The sequence below is a fragment of the Odocoileus virginianus genome, chromosome 14, assembly GCF_023699985.2.
Source record: "Odocoileus virginianus isolate 20LAN1187 ecotype Illinois chromosome 14, Ovbor_1.2, whole genome shotgun sequence".
Lineage (NCBI taxonomy): Eukaryota > Metazoa > Chordata > Mammalia > Artiodactyla > Cervidae > Odocoileus > Odocoileus virginianus.
In genome coordinates this window covers 33,966,638-33,988,196 of record NC_069687.1, presented here as the reverse complement: position 1 = coordinate 33,988,196, position 21,559 = coordinate 33,966,638, and the positions used below count along the sequence as shown (strand labels likewise).

The 21,559-nt window shown below is 33.1% G+C and overlaps 1 protein-coding gene across 3 annotated transcripts in view; it reads left to right on the top strand.

Moving 5' to 3' along the window:
• RICTOR (RPTOR independent companion of MTOR complex 2) overlaps positions 1-21,559 on the top strand; it is a 123,722-nt gene that overhangs the window by 62,591 nt on the left and 39,572 nt on the right. For all 3 annotated transcript variants that reach the window (XM_020869379.2, XM_020869378.2, XM_020869382.2), the window contains exons 7-15: positions 5,015-5,141; positions 7,607-7,776; positions 12,110-12,177; positions 15,416-15,483; positions 18,896-18,978; positions 20,299-20,386; positions 21,027-21,117; positions 21,232-21,298; positions 21,429-21,509. In XM_020869379.2, the coding sequence (XP_020725038.1) occupies positions 5,015-5,141; positions 7,607-7,776; positions 12,110-12,177; positions 15,416-15,483; positions 18,896-18,978; positions 20,299-20,386; positions 21,027-21,117; positions 21,232-21,298; positions 21,429-21,509 (843 nt within the window). The remainder of the gene's footprint in view (positions 1-5,014; positions 5,142-7,606; positions 7,777-12,109; positions 12,178-15,415; positions 15,484-18,895; positions 18,979-20,298; positions 20,387-21,026; positions 21,118-21,231; positions 21,299-21,428; positions 21,510-21,559) is intronic.

The window sequence follows — 21,559 nt, the reverse complement described above, 5'->3', positions numbered from 1 at the left end:
TAGTGCTTCTAATGATAGGTGTTTTCCAAGAGTTTTTTTAAATTGTTAATGTGATGCCCAAATGGCAGAGGAATAGACTGAATTGAGAGTTAATTTGGTTAGGGTACAGCTCATGTAAGAATTTTATCATCTTTCATTATGAAGTATCATGTTTCGTCTTAAAAATTTGTAATACTCATGCAGTATATGTTTGTTTTAATGTAAAAATATCTAAAATTAGTAGTTAACATTTTTTAGCTTTTCTCCTCTTTTCCTACTTTTGAATTCAGCACATGTTCCAGAATTGCAGAATGTTGAGTTTGTGCATTAACTTGATCCCCTCTTTTTCCTTTTTCTTCCAGTTGTCCAGCTTATGGTTAGTAATAGTACCCACAGGTGAGCATAGTAAGGAAGAAGCAAATGGATGAGTTGTCTTCAAAGAAACTTGTAGTTCTAGTTAAGCGTGATACTGGAGATAGATTCTTAAAAAAGTTTGTTATAGGGTAAAAATTGTTATGTTGGCATCATGATTTGACTCTTCATATTTAAATTTAAAAATTAGATTCATAGTTCCTTACTTATACAATCTTTCCTACTGCAGTAATTTTGAGAATTCAAGATAAAAAAATAAAATATGTTTCTGAAAAACCTGAAATAACTCTTTGGTTATTTGCGTTATGTATGTCAGTATTTATCTTACTAGGAATTTAAAGTGAGAAATTTAAAAGTATATTAATATATTAAAAATAAACTCATTATAAGTAAACAAAAATAACATTTTTATAAAAATAACTTTTTCAAAAAGAAAATTAATGACTAGAGTTTTAGATTTATACAAATTTCTGTAGTGTTTGTCCTGATAGAAGATAGCTGGATTGTCCTGCTTGCTTCTATATCCAATCTCTTGTGATTTCACACGCATTGAAGCCTCTGGAAAAATTCCATATGTACTTGTGAGAGTAAAAAAGACAAGTAATATTTTTGAATTACTATGAAAATAGTTTTGACTTTGCAGAATCTCTGAAAATATCCTAGGGACTGTCAGTTTTCTGTACCACAACTTGAGAGTTGCTGCCTTAGAAACTGCATTCAGGTGAAAAAACAAACACAAATGGATTCAATTCAGCTTCTTTGAATTATTCACTAAGTATTTTCTTTCAGTTTTGTTCAGTGTTTTGTGTAAGTTACCATTTAATCTGTAAATAGCCCAGTAAAAATAAACAGACCCTTGAAACAATTTAGTAATACCATAACAAAAATATAATTTTGTTATCTTTTAAAGGACAGAGTAATTTGAGGCAGGTATCATTTGTGGATCCAAGGACAGGAAAATTGCTTGTACCTGGTGGTAAAAACAGGCTCAAAGCGAGAGTTGTGTCGCAGGGCTCCTTGGTTTAGCTAAAAGCAGTTAGTTTAAAAGGGAAAGCGTGCTTGCTGACTGAACAGTGGCCTCTATTGGCCAGAGGAACTATAATTTCACTAATGCTTTTAACAAAGCATGTATTTCTTTTTTGCAGCAACATCTTGGCAACTGAGTTAGTAGAAATTAATGTTAACAATATAATTGCTAGGTCAGCTGTGGGTTTTTTGTATGCATTTAGAACAGTTTTTAAATTTTCAGTGAAAGTATTAATGTTTTATGCTTCCCGGGTGGCTTAGTGGTAAAGAATATACTTGCCAGTGCCAGAAACTTGTGTTCAGTCCCCAGGTCGGGAAGATCCCTGGAGAAGGAAATGATAACCCACCCCAGTATTCTTGCCTGGGAAATCCAATGGACAGAGGAACCTGGCAGGCTATATAGTCCATGGGGTTGCAAAGAGTCAGACACGATTTAGTGACTTAACAACAATTAATCTTTTATATTTTAAAGGAAAAGCAAAAACACCTGTTGCTTTTGGATAACTTGCTTTATGAATAATTCAGAATACCCATGTTACTTTTTCTTCTTTTTCACCTGTTTCATTCATTTAGGGAATTTTTTTGTTTGCTGGTTTTTTTTTTTTTTCAATGGGTTTAATTTTTTTTTTCTCTCTCTCTAATCCAGATAATCCTTCCTGATTCTTACCTCTCTTATTTTCTATTATTATTTTCCCACTGAGCAGCCCTTACTGCTCTTTTTCCAATTTAAATTCTTCTTGGTGGTGGGTTAGTCGCAAAGTCCTATCTGACTCTTTTGAATCCATGGACTGTACTCTGCCAGGACACTGTCCATGGGATTTCCCAGGCAAGAATACTGGAGTGGGTTACCATTTCCTTCTCCAGGGATCTTCTGACCCAAGGATCAAAGCCTTGCATTGTAGGAGGTCTCCTGCATTGCAGGCAGATTCTTTACCAACTGAACCACTAGGGAAGCTCTTACTTCCTGCCTAATTATGCTATTATTCATACATCATTTCTTTATTCATGCAGTATGAATTTACTGGGCTTCCCTTGTGGCTCAGCTGGTAAAGAATCTGCCTGTAATGCAAGAGACCTGGGTTTGATTCCTGGGGTGGAAGATCCCCTAGAGAAGGGAAAGGCTACCCACTCCAGTTTTCTGGCCTGGAGAATTCCATGGACTGCATAGTCCATGGGGTCGCAAAGAGTCGGACACAACTGAGCGACTTTCACGTTCAACATTCATGAATTTAATATATCACAGATTTTTTTTTTAATAGTTGAAAGGGATTCAGTTAAAGGAATCACTTGCCCTTGAAACACAGCAAGATATTGGCTAAACCAGAGTGAAAAACCCAGTTCTCCAAATTTCCAAACCGGCACTGGCTCATGAATCCTCTTGGTATTAAGCACAACCTGCTTATCTTGACATTCAGAGCTCACTTTTTGGCCAACTAGTTATGACCTATCTCATTATGCCATTAGCTTTAGACAAGCTGCCTTTCACCACTGCTATGATCATTGCCTGTGTTCTCCTCTTTTCATTTCCACCGCTTTCTTCATTATATTCATCTTACAGTCTTAGCTGAAATTATAAATATTTCCCCTAGAAAAGTCAGTGTTTCTGAAATTTCCTTTATAACAGTTCTACAAATTTATTACATACTTATGATCTTATATTTGTTATATATATATATCTGTTCTATCAAGAGATGATTAAACTTTTATTTCAACAGATTAAATTGAATGACTTTTCCCTCACTGATTGCTTATTGATTCATAAAAAAAAATCCTCCAATTTATACAGAATTTAAGAGTTTCTTTGCATATATTTTTTCCTGGAAAATAAGAATGCTTTCATCTGTAAAAACTTAAATTACAGATACCCATTTTATAACACTACACTTGAGATTCATAGATTAGAATTTAATATTTGAAATTCTAGAAATCATCAGATCATATGCATCCTCATTTACAAATGAGAAAACTAAGGCATTAAGAGGATTGATTTCCCAAGGTAACAGTTTATTAATGTTAGATTTGGCCCTGAAAGCCAGTTGGCCTGGCTTCTAGCCAGCTCTTTTTAGAATATGTTGCATATGTCTTATAGTCCTTATAAGTGTAATGATAGATCAGTATTAAAATACAAATTATAGGATATGAGAATTTTCTCCCCCAGAAAGATCAGTTTCTTATACCATTTTCCTTTCTTCTCCAACATTTTTAATTAATGAAAGATACTGTTTAGAAACAAATGTGGAAGTTTTTATAGAAAAATTACTGCACACTTGTATATTTTATGTCATGGAGCGGTATTCTGTAATTTCATATGAACCTTGTCATACATTTACAAGTACTCTATGCAACATAGATCTTTCGCTTGACTCTCTAAAGGACCTAACTGGATGTTAGTTTAGTTATATTGTATCCTCTAATTGTGTCATGATACAAGTCTTATTTTTCAGAAGAATTCTGGATATAGTTACATCTAGGACAGGTTGATTATCCCCAATATTTATTACCACCGAAACTGAAGAAAACATTTTCATCTACTCCCACTCTAAGGACCTGTTATTTTGAAATACTTCATCTAACAAATAGTCTTTTATTTATTAAACAGTAACAACTACATAATTTTTCCTTGTTTTCCAAATGGAAGGTATATGTTATCTGTTTTCAGTATTCCAAATGTTATTGCCAATTAAACTTTTCATTTAAAGTGAGATTCAACAAAAGTTTTTATCACCAGGGTTATAATGTTTCCAGCACAGTTTTTGAAATATTAGAAATAGATTATGGAGGGATTCCTGCCTACTCTGAAATAGCAAATAATCATGAGTGAGCTCCCCATGACCAGGATCTAAAGGTGGCCTCTAAAAGCTGAGAGCAGTCGCCACAACAATCCGAAAGAAAATGAGGACTTAAAAAAAAAATAGAATATGGATTATTAAACTTTGCCATTCAGTGCAGCAACAAATGATAGTTAGAGATGGGGGATTATTATGTTTCATTTTACTGCAGTCAAAATAAGAAAGAATGAGGGCCCAAATCAGAGTTTGAAAGTGAAAAGAATTGGGTTAATGAGGTAAATTGATAGGATGTAGTGGTGATTATATATGAAGAAAGGGTCAGGAATGTAATGATACAGAAGTATGTTGACAGCTATTGTCACCACTGGTTTAGTTTCTCTGGTTGCTGAAAAGTTGTTTAAAATAGAATTAAGCTTTTTTTTTTTTTGACCATTTCATTCTGTTCATGGGGAGCCTGGCATGCTGCAATTCATAGGGTTGCAAAGAGTCAGACAAGACTTAGCGATTGAACAACAACAACAAAAGCTCCTTTTCTCCTCTAGAATAAGCTCCTATTCTGGAGGAACTTAGAGTCTCTGAAAGATTATATCTTGTTGGTCAACTAATTTATAGTCTGGACTATTATGGGAAAAAAGCCAACACTGTTTTCCATGGTAATGAGTATTAACATTTATTGTATGAACTATCTGTTGTATTAGCCCTTTGACATGTTCATATGAAGCAGAAGATTAAAATTGATGCCTTGGCCTTAAAAATATTCTGTGGTCTTAAACACCTCTGTCTGAACAAGATAGGTTTAAAAAATGTATTAGAAAATAATTTCTTTTTCTGATTTTTCCCTGTTACAGATGATTACTGTGAATGCTTCCTTGTTTCCTAGCTCTGTGGCCAACTCATTAATAGCAGTTGGAAATGATGGACTTCAAGAAAGAGACAGAATGGTCCGAGCATGCATTGCCATTATCTGTGAACTAGGTCAGAATTATTCTTTGAGTAATAAAAATACAGTATTTTAGAAAGAATATATAACATTTTTTAATGCAAATTCTTTAGGTGTTGGTTAAAAATAAGAATATGAAAAAGTAGGACATTCCTAATAGGGAAGTAGTGGACTTGCTGTTTAAACAGATGATTTCAAAGAGACATTTAAATTCTACAAATTTTAAGTTTTACTCATCATGAAATTTAAGATAAAGGAATTGTCCAAATTCCAGTAATTAGAATAAAATCTCTTAAAGTGTGATTCTCAGACATTAGTTAACCACACTATGTATCTTGATATGAATGAAAAACAATTCCCTAACATTAAAAAACGAATTCTAAATGCGGGATTAAAGAGTTAAATTTGGAAAATATGGGGAGAAAAATGGATGACTATTTTTGTAATTGTAAGGAAAGGGAGTTTTGAATTATCAAAAGAAATCAAACATTTCATCAGCTGTAGATTTTATTATAAGGAGATAAGAAAACATGCAATGCCAGAACAAAGAAAAAGTAAATATGACAAACATGATAGGTAAAGAACTTATTTATATACAGATCGGTAGGAAAAATAAGTAATTCTCAAGGAAATGCATGGCTAATCAAAGTATTTTAAAGTTCAAAAGTTTAAAAGTTAAACCTCCCTTATAACCAAAGAAATATAATTTTAAATGATAAGAGAAGATCATATTTTTCCCCAGCCAAATGGTATAGTTACATTCATTCTAGATTAAATAAATAACAAAATTTAAAGGAACAGAAGAGCCAAGCCTTTAATTGAGAGTCTAAAAAATACTGTCCACGATACCTGTTGGTTTAAAAAGAAAGTCAGAAATTTGATTAAGGAAATTTTTAAAAAATCATGAAAACTTGACTACCTATCAATAAGTGGGATATCTGGAAAGTCATATACTCAAGTTAGCTTTTCATTAGAAGATACTTTTATAATTATACAAAACATAATGAAAATAGTGAGTGAACCCAAGAAATAGAAAAAGAAGAAAAAAGTCAGTTTTAAGATAAGCAAAAAGAAAGCAATAATGATTTTCAGTCTTAGTGAACAAGATAATTTAATCTGTGTTAATTGGAGGAAGAAAATGATACACAGACACTATTGTTTTAGATACATAGGTAGGAAAACATACTGTTGTTTGAAAAATGCAAAGGTCAGAGAAAGAAAAGGTTAATAGGATAAGGAAGAGAATGTAATAGGAGTTTTGAAAAGTATGAGATAAACTTTTTATATAATTGAAACTCTTATTGAAATGAATGGATTTTCAAAGATTTTAATTTCCAGTTGACTCAAAGTAGAACACATGATGGATCACAAATCATAAAAGTACTTGATGAATTAATTGCCTCCAAAAAAGACTCATTCACTTCTGTCTTAAAATATTGTTTCAAAAAACAAATAATTCTCATAAAGTGTAATCAGATTGAGAGCATTAAAATGTGTAAATTTAGCAATTTTTAAAATGAAAGTAACATTTTAAATATATAAACACACACATACCTACATAAAGCAAAATAATTAAAATACTACTATGAGAATGTTTTTGATAAATAAGAAATGGAGGGGAAGGTTTTTTTTCACATGTATTTAAAAAAATCTTAAACTAGGTTATTGGGAGAGAAAAGAATGAAAAAGAGTCAATTCCTCCCTCACTTCAAATATCAGGCATTCTCTTTGTATGCACGCACACACACACACACACACACACACACACACACACACACACACACACGTTTGCTTTAAATGAATTCATGGTTAACATTTCAGTTTTAAGTCTCTCAGGAAATAGACTCTGGTTTGATATTGATAAAACTCAGTTTTTTTTCAAATGTTTACTCAATTATCCCAGCACGCTTTCTGAAGTTTTCTATATGTAAGGGTAAGCAACTATTGACTCTCTTTCATGGACAAAGGATATGAAAAAACAATTCAGCGACACTAAGAAAAAAAATTTTTGTCCATGTTTTACTGAATAGTTCTTTCCTGTCAGTTGCCAGGAGTTCTTTATATAGGGGAAAGATTAGCCTGTTTCAAATCTGTTTCATATCTAGCTGATTTGTAATTTAACTTTAGATTTTAAGCTCAGAAATTCCTCCCTTACTTCAGAGATTAGGCGTTCTCTTTGTATGCACACACACATACGTGTGTGCTTTAAATGAGTTCATCATCATATTAGCTATGGAGAAGGAAATGGCAGCCCATTCTAGTATTTTTGCCTGGAGAATCCCATGGAGAGAGGAGCCTGAAAGGCTACAGTCTATGGGATCACAAGAATCAGACACGACTGAGCGACTAAGCAGTTATTAGATAAGTTATCCACGTGTCCTTTTAAATGAGTAGAAAGTTTTTTTCAGTCAGAAAGCTGTTTTAAAATAAAATCCCAGATTTATGATTATTTATGAATTATCCCCTATATAATATGTTACGTTTTTCTTTTTTATTTTAGCACTTCAGAATCCAGAGGTGGTTGCCCTTAGAGGTGGACTGAACACCATCTTGAAAAATGTGATTGATTGCCAATTAAGTCGAATAAATGAGGCTCTCATAACTACAATTTTGCACCTTCTTAATCATCCAAAGACCCGACAGTATGTACGAGCTGATGTAGAATTAGAGGTAGGAACTTTAATATTCTCTTGTAATTTTAAAGTATGACTTTAAATACGTACTCTTACTTTGAAATTTTATTTGAAATTTTAAAGTTAATAGATGTAGCACAGCATTAATTATTAAACCTAAATTAACTAATAAGTTTGGCTTATTCCAGCAATATTTTATCACTCATTCAATTTGGATTGAATTGAAAGAATTCTCAAGAATATTTCATCAACATGTGAAGTTTATTCATTTTTTTATTATTTGTGAAAACTTGACTGAGCAAATTTGAGCACAGTTAAGGTTTCATAGACATTTAACTGTTTATTTAAGAAGACAGTTTCTTTTTAAAGACTGTAGTGTGTTAATTGAGAATAGCTCCTGCTAAATATATACTATTTATTAAACCATGCTAAAATTTTCTGAACTTGGGGAGCACTTGTTGGCAACTAATGGCCATATACAATTGAAAGAAATAGAATAAATATCTTTTTAAAAACACACTAAGTTTTTTAGTTTTTACTAATTGAGTGTTGTTTTTTCAGTTAGTCTAAAATAGTAAGGCTATTTTTCTATAATAAACTGTGTAGTAGAGTTTGGAATAAAATTATCACAAACTGTGTTCTTTCTTCCCCCCACACCCCCAACCCCATCATTTTTGGCCTTGCCTTGTAGCTTGTGGGATCTTAGTTCTCTGACCAGGGATTGAACCTGGGCCCTTAGCAGTAGATTGCAGAGTCCTAACCTCTGAACCACTAGAGAATTCCCACAGACTGTATTCTTATAGTTTGTGTGAATGTATTCAATATTACATTGTTGTCCATTGCAGATATTATTCAGAGTAAGCTTACTATGTTTGTATTTGGATGTGAAATTATGCAAATTATGAAAGATTTATTGTTCCCTACTTTGCCTATTTAGATCATTTTATGAAACTTGTCTTAAATGTTATAGTTCTGGTTTTATTAGGGCAACTAGAAATATTTTGATACTATAAAATTGACATTAGCTGTATCGTTAACAAATTTCAGTACAATTTTTTCCTTAATAAATGATTTTAAATACATTATTCATGGCGTCCAGTGGGAATGAGCTGGTATTTTTGATATTTGATAGTGTATTTTGCTTTAAGTTTTTTCTTTAGCAAGTGGGGAAACTGCTTTTAAGATTGGAGAGATGATCACAATAAAGAAAGTGTATAGACTTTTTTTTTTTTTAGCCTGTATAATCATACAGCAGATTAGCAAAGCCTTTGTGTATATGAAAAAACCCTCAAAGAATACGGTAGACTTTATAAGTACACTACCATCTTTGCTTCTCTCTTGTTTTTTTTACAAATGTTAGTTCTTTTTTCTTGAACAAGATTCCCCTGGTATAGCATAGTGATTGAGAGCATAGACTTCAGGCTTTACAGATCTGGTTTTGATTTTTTTGTTCTCTCTACTAGCTTTATGATGTGGGGCAAGTTATTAGCCTCTTTTGGATCCATTTTTCACTAGGTAAAATAAAAGTCATGGTTTTTACTTTAATTATTGTGAAGAATAAATACTATAATAATAATGGTAATAGTAATAGCAACTAGCATTCTTGTAAAGCTTATAATAAGTTAGGTAATGTTTCCAAGTGTTTTACATATATTTGGTCCAATCTACATAAATGTTTTAGTTAGTACTTGACACATAGTTAATATTCAATAAATACTGATTGCCTTGGATATTAAATCATTAATTATCATTATCTTCTACTTTATCGTTATCTTCATCCTAGAGTCTGCTGTTAAGAGAATCTTGTCTCCATTTTTATTAATTATATTTTTACAAATTTTCACTCTAATTTGATAACTTTTTCCTATTCTTGGCAAGTTCCAAGTTCTGAAGCAATTCTGGATGCATACTTAAAGATTTAAGTTCAAAACTTATGAAGTATGTAGAAAAAATACCCAGTCTCTCACTGCTGAAGAGAAAAAAAAGTTTGCTAAAATCTCTATTTACAGTTTTGGAGGTCCATTCTTTAGAAACAGGAAAATCAAAGGTACACTGAAATCTGAACAAAATTGTAGTGTTGTCTCAGTTTAACTTGGTGATTAGAATAAGCTAATCACTCCCTTTAACTAACCTGACTACAGAGGAAAGGATGTTTCTAATGGAGATAACATCATTTGGAACGTTTAATCAAATTTACAGTATCCATCATTCAGTCAGAAATTTGACTATGTAAATGAAAAAGGATACATGCAAAATGTTATGACTGTGTAATTGAAAACTCAAAAGGAATTCCATAGACGCATATCCACAGGTGATTCAGATATTGGAGCCAGAGGGAAAAGATTTTAAAACACCCATGACTAACTTATTAAGAAAAATGGAGAAAAAGAAGAAAATAGATGAAATAATGGAGAATTTTACTATCTAATTGGAATATGAAAAATAAATCAAATGGAGCTAGCATCAAAAAATATAATACCTGAAATTCTGAACTAGATGAAATTAAAAACTCATTTTGGGCAAGAAGGTGTCATTAGTAAACTGAAAGAGAAGTCAAAGATCAAAGCATTTGCAGGTGGGTAATAGGAAGTAAATGAACAGAACAAAAGGGATGAAACATAATTGTCTTTGGAGAAGAGAGAGAGAATGAGCAGAAGCAAATATCCAAGGAAATTGTGGTCAGAACTTTGTTTTTAAAACTGGTGAAACTTCATAAAGCTCAGAAAACTCAAAGAAAACAACTCGTAGGTACATCATGGTAAGATAGTTGAAAACCAAGATAACTAAAAATCTTAAAATCAGCTTGGGAAAAAAAGACTGCTTTCAAAGGAACAAATCTGACAGCCGATTTCCCAACAGAAATTTTAGAACCAGAAGACAGTAGAATGGCATCTTTAGAGTACAAAAGAAAATAATGTCACTTACCTCAGAGAAGGAGAAGGCAATGGCACCCCACTCCAGTGCTCTTGCCTGGAACATCCCACGGACAGAGAAGCCTGGTAGCCTGCAGTCCATGGGGTCGCTAAGAGTCGGACACGACTGAGCGACTTCACTTTCACTTTTCACTTTCCTGCATTGGAGAAGGAAGTGGCAACCCACTCCAGTATTCTTGCCTGGAGAATCCCACGGACAGAGGAGCTTAGCGGACTGCTGTCTGTGGGGTCGCACAGAGTCGGACATGACTGAAGCGACTTAGCAGCAGCAGCAGCACCCCAGAGAAAATGTCTTTCAAAAACAAAGGTAAAATAAAGATTTTTTAGACTAACGTAAAAAGACCCAAGGAAACCTAAAGAAACAAATACTATTCTTTCTTGGATTCCTTGCCTTTATGTCATGAAGATAGTAATACAGCCTATAATGAGGCACACATGAAAAGGAGCTCAGCCCTGTTGATAACAATTTGCATGTTGTGAGTGAACCATTTTGAAGCAGATCCTACAGCTTTAGTCAAGCCTTGAGATGACTGTAGCCCTGACAAATATTTTTACTGCGATATTATGATGGACCTTGAGTCATAGCTGCACAGCTAAACTCTTGCAGAGTCCTGACTCACCGAAACTATGTGAGATAATAAATATTTATTGTTTAAAAAATGAGACAGACACAGAGGAAGCTTAAAGGGAATCCTTAGAACGAAAATGATCTGAGACAAGGAAATGCAAAGAATGAAGGGTGGCAAAAAATGTACACATATGACTAAATATAAAAGACTACTTATTGTCAAAAGCAGTATTTGTAATGTCTTAAGTATTTTAAAATAAAATTCAGACCACAATAATCAGTGCAGAGCAGGGGGTTAAGTGAGTTATAGTAGTTTAGGTTCTGAAATACATGAGCTTATTAACAAGGTTGCTAAATACAAAGGACAATACACACAAATAATTTGGATTTCTTTATACTAGCGACAAAAAGAATGGAATTTATAAAAGACATTTAAATAATGTTCAAAAATAGACAACACTAACTCATAGTGTTAGAAATCTGTGTAGTAATCTTGGGGTGAGAACAAAGAGGAGAAGAAGGAGGCTCCGAGGATGCTAGTTACAGTGAGTGTGTTTAGTTTGAGAAAAATCTGTCAAACCTCACATTTGTGATTTAGGCACTGTTTAATAGTTACAGTACCTGTCAATTTAAAAATTCAAAAATTGTACATTAAAAAAAATCACTCAAATATATTCCTTGATGATGAGTTTGAAGAAATAGGCTCTTCAAAAAAAAAAAGAAAGAAAAAAAAGAAATAGGCTCTTCAAATAAGCTCTAGTTGGGATTATTGGAGATACAGAGAAGTTGGATGAATTTTAGCTTGTTCGAGGAAGAGTGCATTTTATAATAAGGACTCTTTTCTTTTTCTTGCTTTTTCCTTTTATTAGCGAATTTTAGCACCCTATACCGATTTTCACTACAGACATAGTCCAGATACAGCTGAAGGACAACTAAAGTGAGTACCATGTGTGTTGCTGTTAAAACTTTTAGATTTGCCTGATTTGTATGTCAAGCCAGAGCAAAATGAGTTTAAGTAAATTTCCTATTTCATGGAGTTATATTGTAGTTCTCTCGTAATTAACTATGGCTTAAAAAATTAAAAGTAGTCTTTTGGGAAATTAGACTTGGAATTAGTTTCTTATTTTAATAAATCTAAGGTAGGTGGCAGTAGAAACCTAGACCTATAATCATTTCTCTGTTGTACATTTGTTGTTGTTCAGTCACTAAGTCATGTCTGACTCTTTGTGACTCCATGGACTGTAGCATGCCAGGCTTCCCTGTCCTTTACTGTCTCCTGAAGTTTGCTCAAACTCATCATGTCCATTGAGTTGGTGATGCTACCCAACCATCTCATGCTCTGTTGCCCCCCTTCTCCTCCTGCCCTCAGTCTTTCCCAGCATCAGGGACTTTTTCAATGAGTCGGCTCTGCGCATCAGGTGACTGAAATATTGGAACATTAGTTTCAGCATCAGTCCTTCCAATGAATATTCAGGCTTGATTTCCTTTAGGATTGACTGGTTTGATGTTGCTGCCCAAGGGACTCTCAAGAGTCTTCTCCATCACCATTGTACATGTTTTTAGCATAATTACATTGAAAGACCAAAAGGATCAAATAATAATGAGTAGAATGAACAGCTGCCTTAAATTGAGTATGCAGAAAGGTAAGCCATGTAGAATTTTGAGAGTAAGGTTAATAGGGAAATAAAAGGAGATAAAGATTATTTTCCAGAAACGAAGTAGGATGATTTTTCAGAGTCTTTTGGGAGAGAAAAGCACGTGTTCACTAGGAATGCTGGAATAATTATATTTAAATTGATTTAGAGGTCAAATAATACACTATCTCTGGAGTTTTGCTAATGACACAATTCCAATAAATACGCTATCAGGTGTAGCATAGTAGGTTTGTTGAATTGCAGATATGTTTAGAGATAACATGTTTTTTAAATTCCTCCACTAAGTTTGGGAACATTGTAAATGGGCATATTTTTGTTGTTTTTCATTTTTTTCCAGAATTAAAAATAGCACTTTCATATCTTGAAATACCTCCATCACTGTGGATACATTGCATGCTAGCTAACATCATTTCTTGAGCTAAGAAATTAAGAATAGTTGTTCTCTAGTTAAGACTTCTCAGACTTTATTTTTGCTAAGTTATGAATTGAGATTCTTCAGCCCCTTTCTTTCTTGACACCCTATGACACTTGGGCATTCTCCTTACTGATGAAGAATGTATCCATTTTCTATTGCTGGGTGACAAACCATTATAAATATAATGGTTTAAAATAGCATCAGTTTATTAGTTCACAATCAGTAGGTTAGAGGTCTGGCATGGTTCTTATCTGGAGGTTTTAGTGAAGAATCCGTTTATCTCTAAGGTCACTCAGGTTATTGGCAGAATTCATTCTTTGCTCTTGTACAACTGAAGTTCCTATTTTCTTGCTGTCAACTGGGGCCTTCTCTCAGTTTCTAAAGGCCACCTTCTTTTCTTGGCACATGGCACTTTCCATCTTCAAACACAACAGAAGTTCCTTGAATCTTTGGGCTTTGAATCTCTCTCTGACACCCTCTTCTCCCTCCAGTTAGAGAAAGCTCTCCAGATCCAACCTACCAGATGATCTCCGTATCTTAAGGTCTGTTGGGCTATATGATATAAACTTAATCACAGTCATGGTAGTGATACCATATTCATAGGGATCCAGGGATTAAGACCTGGAGTCTTGAGAAGACGGGCATTTTTAGAATTTTGCCTACCAGGATAAGTAAGAAATGAACCAGGGTACTTAGAGTTGTGGTTGGGTAGGGAGTATATTCCACCAAAATCCTGTCTTTCCTGTTTGGTTCAATACTTTGTTTTCTTTAAGTTTCTGGAGTATGGGCGGTTTCTGTAGCATGGGTACATTATGGCTAGGTATAAGGAAATGGATGGGTTTTGTTTTTTGGTTTTTTTTTTTTTTTCAATTAAACTACCAATTTATTGAATAGGTTAGAAAATGGGTTACCAGGCAGTCAATACAAGTGTATCACAAACATTTTTAAGACAAGGAGCACCAAAAGCTTAGTCACACAGTTATCTAATTCTCATTTCTTCCACCACCCTGTGTCCCCATTTTAGTTTCTGTTATGGTCTCGTGTTGATGAGTGCAGCAGAGCTCAGAGTGGTTGGTCTGTATGTGTGCGGGGGATTTTTAACTGTTTCATTCCACTTTTATAAACTGCTTGCCTACCATTGTTTAATTTTATTTTCTTTCACTGTTCTTTATTCTTTATGTTGTTTTTTTTCCCTTACCAACTCCCTGGATTTTTGTATTCTCAAACTATTAAGAACTTTATTGGAAAAGTGAAAAATATGGCATGGAAAAGAAATGGACCGTTGACAGGGTAGAGATGGTTGAGGTAGCATAAATGTACATGATTGCTAATTAAGTATTAAAACTGGCAATATGCCATACATGAACAGTGTTTGACAGTATAAATAGTTCTATTGGTTAATTGATTGTCATTAACTATTACATAGAATGAAGCAAGTGAGATGATTGGATACCAATTATAAAAGAAGAAAGTAGTTGTTAGTAGGCCTCAGCTGACAGAAAACCAAAACCTCAGTTGTACAACAGCAAGAGAGTGAATTCTGCCAACAACCTGAATGAACTTAGAAGTAAATTAGTAATAATATCTAATTATTTAATAATAATCAGTGAGTATATGGCTTGTTGAGCTTGCTTGGTAGAATGAATAGAATAAGCTTGCTCAGATAAGTTTGGGACAAGGTTGTTGAAGTAAAGAGAGCACGTGCAGTAACAGAGGTTTATGTGGTCATTTTCTTTACTAAAGGGCAGTCTTTTGACAGAGGTGCTTCTTAAGCAAGCTGGTGGTATTGCTAATGCTTACAGGTGTTGATGAGCTTCCTGAATAGTTTTCAGGAAGAGCAGGAAAAGTAGAACTCAGGAAAGCAGAATTTATAATTTGTTTTAAGACATGAATTTTACATGTGGGAAGGCATGATCAGTACATAATTGAGTAATTTGCTTTGAGGTAGATCTTGCCTTTTTTTTTTTTAATGTATTTTTAATTTCCTGTGTAAATATTTAAATATTAAGTAGTGATAGCTCTTACTCTGATATAGTAACAGGGCAAAACTTACTTTTTATTTAAACATTTAATTTCTTTGACTCTACCCCCACCCCACCCAACAGAGAAGACAGAGAAGCAAGATTTCTAGCCAGTAAAATGGGAATCATAGCAACATTCCGGTCATGGGCAGGTAAGTTCCTCTGTGTTACTTTATTTTGTATAAGACAAACTTGACTATTTTTTCAAATGTTAACTTATTGTAGCATCTCATTTAAATGTTAACTCTTTTTATGTGTTACCATTAGAACCAAGAGGAGTTTAATATACAGTATTAAAATTGACCATTTGTAAGTCAACGTGCTGATGATAACCTGGGCATTTAAATAAAAAATTTGAACATGATCTATACCAAAAAAGATTTTAAGAATGTTAGTTGAAGCTTTACATAGCTAAAGTTTCTTACCTTAAACTATAATGTAGAATGTTATAAATATCTAATAAGCAAGATAGTAGTCCCAGATATCTTTCCTTTTGTTTCTTTATTGTGTTTTGGGATGTATTTTTTTAATTTAATTTCTTATTGAAATATGGTTGATTTACAATGTGTTTCTGGTGTATAGCAGAGTGATTCAGAAATATATCTATATAGGTATATAGATATATGTATATATATGTTCTTTTTCATATTCTTTCCATTATGGTTTGTTATAATGAATATAGTTGTCTGTGCTATACATATACTGTAGGACCTTGTTTATTTTATATATAGCAGTGTGTATCTATAAATCCCAAACTCCTAATTTATTGCTCCCTCACTTCTTTTCCCCCTTGGTAACCATATGTTTGTTTTCTCTGTTTGCAAGTCTGTTTATGTTTTCATAAATAAGTTCATTTGTATCATATTTTAGATTCCACATATAAGTGATATCATGTGGTATTTGTCTTTGTCTGTCTGACTTCATTTAGTATGATAATAATCTCTAGGTCCATCTGTGTTGCTACCTATGACATTAGTTTATTCTATATTATGACTGAATAATATTTCATTTTACATATACACCACATCTTCTTTATCTGTTCATCTGTTGATGGACATTTAAGTTGCTTCTGTGTCTTGACTATTAAAATAGTGCTGCAGTGAACACTGGGGTGGATGTATCTCTTCACATTAGGGTTTTCTCTGGATATATGCTCAGGAGTGGAATTGCAGGATCATATGGTAACTCTATTTTTAGTTTTTAAGGAAATCTCCATACTATTTTCTATAATGGCTACATTAATTTACTTTCCTGAAAAAAAGTGTGAGAGGCTTTCTGTTGCTCCACAGCCTCTCCCATGTTTATTATTTGTAGACTTTTTAATGATGGACATTCTGATTGGTATGAGGTGATACCTCATTGTAGTTTTGATTTGCATTTATGTAATAATAATTAGTGATGTTGAACATCTTTTTGTGGGCCTGTCGACCATCTGCATGTGTTATGGGGAGACTTATCTACTTAGGTCTTCTTCCCTTTTGTTTTTTTTTTTAGATTGCTTTGTTTTTTTGTTACTGTGTTGTGTGAGTTGTTTAGATATTTTGGAATTTAACCCCTTGTCAGTTGCATCATTTGCAAATACTTTCTCCCATTCTGTAAGTTGTCTTTTCATTTTGTTTGTGGTTTCCTTTCTATGTAAAAGCTTAAAAATTTGATTAGTCTCATTTGTTCATTTTTGCTTTTCTTGTAAAAATTTTTTGTTGGACTACAGTTGATTTACAATGTTGTGTTAGTTTCAGGTGTACAGCAAAGTGAACCAATTACACATATGTCCATTTAAAAAAAAATATCTTCTTCTTAAATAGGCCAATACAAAGTATTGAACAGTGTTCCCTGTGCTATACAGTAGGTTATTATTAGTTATCTACTTTATACATAGTGTGTATATATGTCAGTCCTGGTCTTCCAGTTTATCGCCACCTCTGTCCCCTGGTAGCCATAAGTTTGTTTTCTACATCTGTGACTTTACATCTGTTTTGTAAGTAAGTTCATTTGTATCCTGTCCCCTTTTCTTTAGATTCCACATATAAGCAATATCATATCTGTCTTTCTGTGTCTGAATTACTTCACTCACCATGACAGTCTCCAGGTTCATCCACGTTGTTGCAAATGGCATTATTTTTTCTTTTATATTGCTGAGTAGTATTCCATTGTATATATGTACCACATATTCTTATATTACCATGTTCTTAGTTTGTGAAAATGATTATGCTATCCAAAGCAGTGTACAGATTCAGTGCAATCCCTTCCATTACCAATGGCATTTTTCTCAGAACTAGAACAAAAATTTGTATGGAAACACAAAAAGACCCCAAAGAGTGAAAGCAATTTTGAGAAAGAAAAAATGGAGCTAGAGGAATTAGTCTCCCTGACTTCATACTATGCTACAAAGCTGCAGTTATCAAAATGATATGGTATTGGCACAAAAACAGAAATATATAGATCAATAGAAAAGGATAGAAAGCCCAGAAGTAAACCCACTCACCTATGGTCAATTAGTCTATGACAAAGGAGGCAAGAATATGCAGTGGAGAAAAAATAGTTTCTTCAATATGTGGTTGGTGCTGGGAAACTAGGCAGCTACATATAAAAGAGTGAAATTAGAACATTCTTAGCACCATACACAAAAATAAATTCAAAATGGATTAAAGACCTTTAAGGCCAGACACTATAAAACTCTTAGAGGAAAACATAGGCAGAACCCCCTTTTACCCAAATCACAGCCTGATCTTTGTTTAATTTTTTTTGATTCATTTCTCCTAGAGTAGTGAAAAAAATAAAACAAAAAAGCCCAAATAAACAAATAGGATCTAATTTAACTTCAAAGCTTTTGCACAGCCAAGGGAACCATACCTCAGACTGGGAGAAAATATTTGTAAATGAAGCAACTGACCAAAGGATTAATCTCCAAAATATATAAATGATTCATGCAACTCAGTATCAAAGACCCAATTGAAATGACTCAGCAAAAAATGGGTGGAAGGTCTAAATAGACATTTCTCCAAAGAAGACATACAGATGGCCAAAAAGCACATGGAAAAATGCTCAATATCATTAGGAAATGCAAATCAAAACTACAATGAGGTATCACCTAACACTGATCAGAATGGCATTGTTAAAAAATCTGTAGGCAGTAAATGTAGAGAAGGTGTGGAGAAAAGGGACCCCTCCTACACTGTTACTGGAAATTGAAACAGCCACTATTTATTGGAGAACCGTATGGTGATTCCATAAAAAACTAAAAATATCAGTAGAGCTACCATATGATGTAGCAGTCCCACTCCTGAGCATGTACCCAGAGAAAGCCATACTTTTGCTTTTATTTCTATTGCCAAGTAGCCCAGAATTTCTTGAGAACCTTTTTGGATGTAATTTAAATAGTAAAATTATTCATAATCTCTACTTAGTTGGAAAATTCAGAGAATATTTGAAATACACTATCACTTAGGATGATCAAATAATATAATAGTGTAATTTAGCTTAGAAAAATGTAACATTTTGTATTATGAATACATCTGTTGAAATTCAAATCAGTGATCTTTTTTTTCTTTTCATCCTTTATAGGTATTATTAATTTATGTAAACCTGGAAACTCTGGGATTCAGTCTCTAATTGGAGTACTTTGCATTCCGAATATGGAAATAAGGGTAGGTAAAAATTACTCTGTATCATCCCCGGAATTTTAGTGGAGGAAATTAATTGGAGAAAAGTTTCAGGTGGTGTTTTTCCTCATGAATTGTTAATCTGTATCACAGAACATTTTAAAAATACAGGAATAAATATTTACCACTTAGTTGAACACTAAGGATAATAATATGAATCATTTGAAACAATGCTGTTGTAGGAACTATGGGTGTATTAAAATTAGATTAAAATATGACATTAATTATGCCTTTTCTTTCTTTGAAATTAACTATGCTTTATTTAATAAAAAGCATAGACATTTCACAGGGGCATTCTCATTGTAAAAGTTTCAAGCAATACAGAAAACTATATACTTAGGGAAAAGTAAGCATAATAGTTATGCAACTTACACCTTCTAACTTTTATTTTTATGTTATGAGTAGTGGTTTTGATTAAAATTGGGGTATTTATATACTTAATTATTAGACATAATCCTAAATTATTATGACTTTCCTGGTGGCTCAGATGGTAAAGAATCTGCCTGCAATGTAGGAGACCCAGGTTCTATCTCTGAGTTGGGAAGATCCCCTGGGTAAAGAAATGATAGCCCACTCCAGTTTTCTTGCCTGGAGAATTCCATGGACAGAGGAGCCTGGTGGGCTGCAGTCCGCAGAGGCGCAGAGACTCAGACACAACTGAGTAACTAACACTTCACTTTCTCAATTATTAATTATAAGAATTGTATAAAACAGCTGAAACATTGAAATTAGAGGGAAAAAATTAACTCTTCACAAGGTTCTTCCTTTTCCCCTTCTACATTTTTCTTTTAATGTTCAAAGGAACAAAATTTGCCCCCCTGTTTCTAATTATTAGTATAAATATTAGCTAGAGGTGCCTTGCTTAAAATGTGAACTAAAAATAAAAGCATCTAAACCATGGAAGGATGTTATTAAGGATGGAAAGATCTATAAGCAGGGAACTAAAGGTTCCAGTTCAGTTGACTTCTTACTCAGCCAAAAACATGCTCTTTTGAGTTTGGCCAGACTGAGGTTTAACTCCTGATTTTATTATTTATAGCTCCATGACCTTAGGCAAATTATTTTTAACCTTTAAATCTATTTCTTCATGTGTACAATGGGGATAATACAAGATTTATTGAAAAAGTTACATCATGTATATGCATTCAGTACTTTTCTCTAATATAGGCAGATACAGTAGTTTTCTAAAATGTAGTAGTTCTGTTTTTACCAATTTTTAAATCTGTGAATAGAACATGTAAAAATTTTTAAGTGAAGATTTATTCTGTAAAAATAAATGAACTGTATTTTTTTTTTTACTTTCAGCGAGGTCTCCTTGAAGTGCTTTATGATATATTTCGTCTTCCTCTACCTGTTGTGACTGAAGAGTTCATAGAAGCACTGCTCAGTGTAGGTAAGTATTGAAGTGCATTCACTGTTCATATATTGTAATTTTTTAAATGACTTACCTAATGGAGGCAGAGTCCCTCCAAAGTACTAAAATAAGTATTGAATATCATTTCTTTTTCTTATTGCATATTTGTGGCATGAAATTAATATAAAAATAAAATCTCAGGTGAATTTCTAAAAAGAAATTTTAATTTCTTCTCCATCACCCTAGCTCCTGAAATTAGCAGTGAAATTAATAATAGAAGGATGGATCGAGAAAGGAAGAGAGGAGATAATAAGGAAACTGTTTGCAATTCTCAGATTATTTGATTTGTAAAATTTTATTTTAGCTAAATGACTCTAAAGCCTTCAATGAAGAAAGTTAAAGTTAGATTTATGTAAACCCTTCATTTACAGAAATCTTTTTTTTTTCTGTATGCTTTTTTGAGTCTTTTTTTTTTTTTTTTAAGCCAACAGTTAAAATTATTTATAGCCTGGTTGTATGCTATGCTGTGCTAAATCACTTCAGTCATGTCTGACCCTTTGCGACCCTATGGAGTGTAACCTCCAGGCTCCTCTGTCCATGGATAGCCTGTTTAGCTGATGGTTATTTAAAGTGTTTCATTGATGTATTATTTTCTTCTAACTATCTAAATTTATTTTAGATCCAGGTAGATTCCAAGACAGTTGGAGACTTTCAGATGGCTTTGTAGCAGCTGAGGCAAAAACTATTCTTCCTCATCGTGCCAGATCCAGGTAGAATTACAAAAGTACAAAATAATAAAGATTTATTACAGTTGCTATTGTTATGTTAAATTTTCTAGTGTATGGAACAAGATTTAAATTTTTCTGTGCTGTATTTATTTCCAGGCCAGACCTCATGGATAATTATTTGGCACTGATACTCTCAGCATTTATTCGTAATGGACTTTTAGAAGTAAGAATTATAAACCTTTTTCTATTTTATTTTCTCTAACAGTTCTTTCAGAGCAACAAACATGATGCATAGATGTGTTCATTCATGTATGCTATTTTGCAACTATGCTGTTTTCTTTTTATTTTCAAAGGGTTTGGTTGAGGTAATAACAAACAGTGATGACCATATCTCAGTTAGAGCCACCATACTTTTAGGAGAACTTTTACATATGGTAAGTTTAACAACTTTTAATTATGTTTTGTACGTTAATGTTTTAATTTA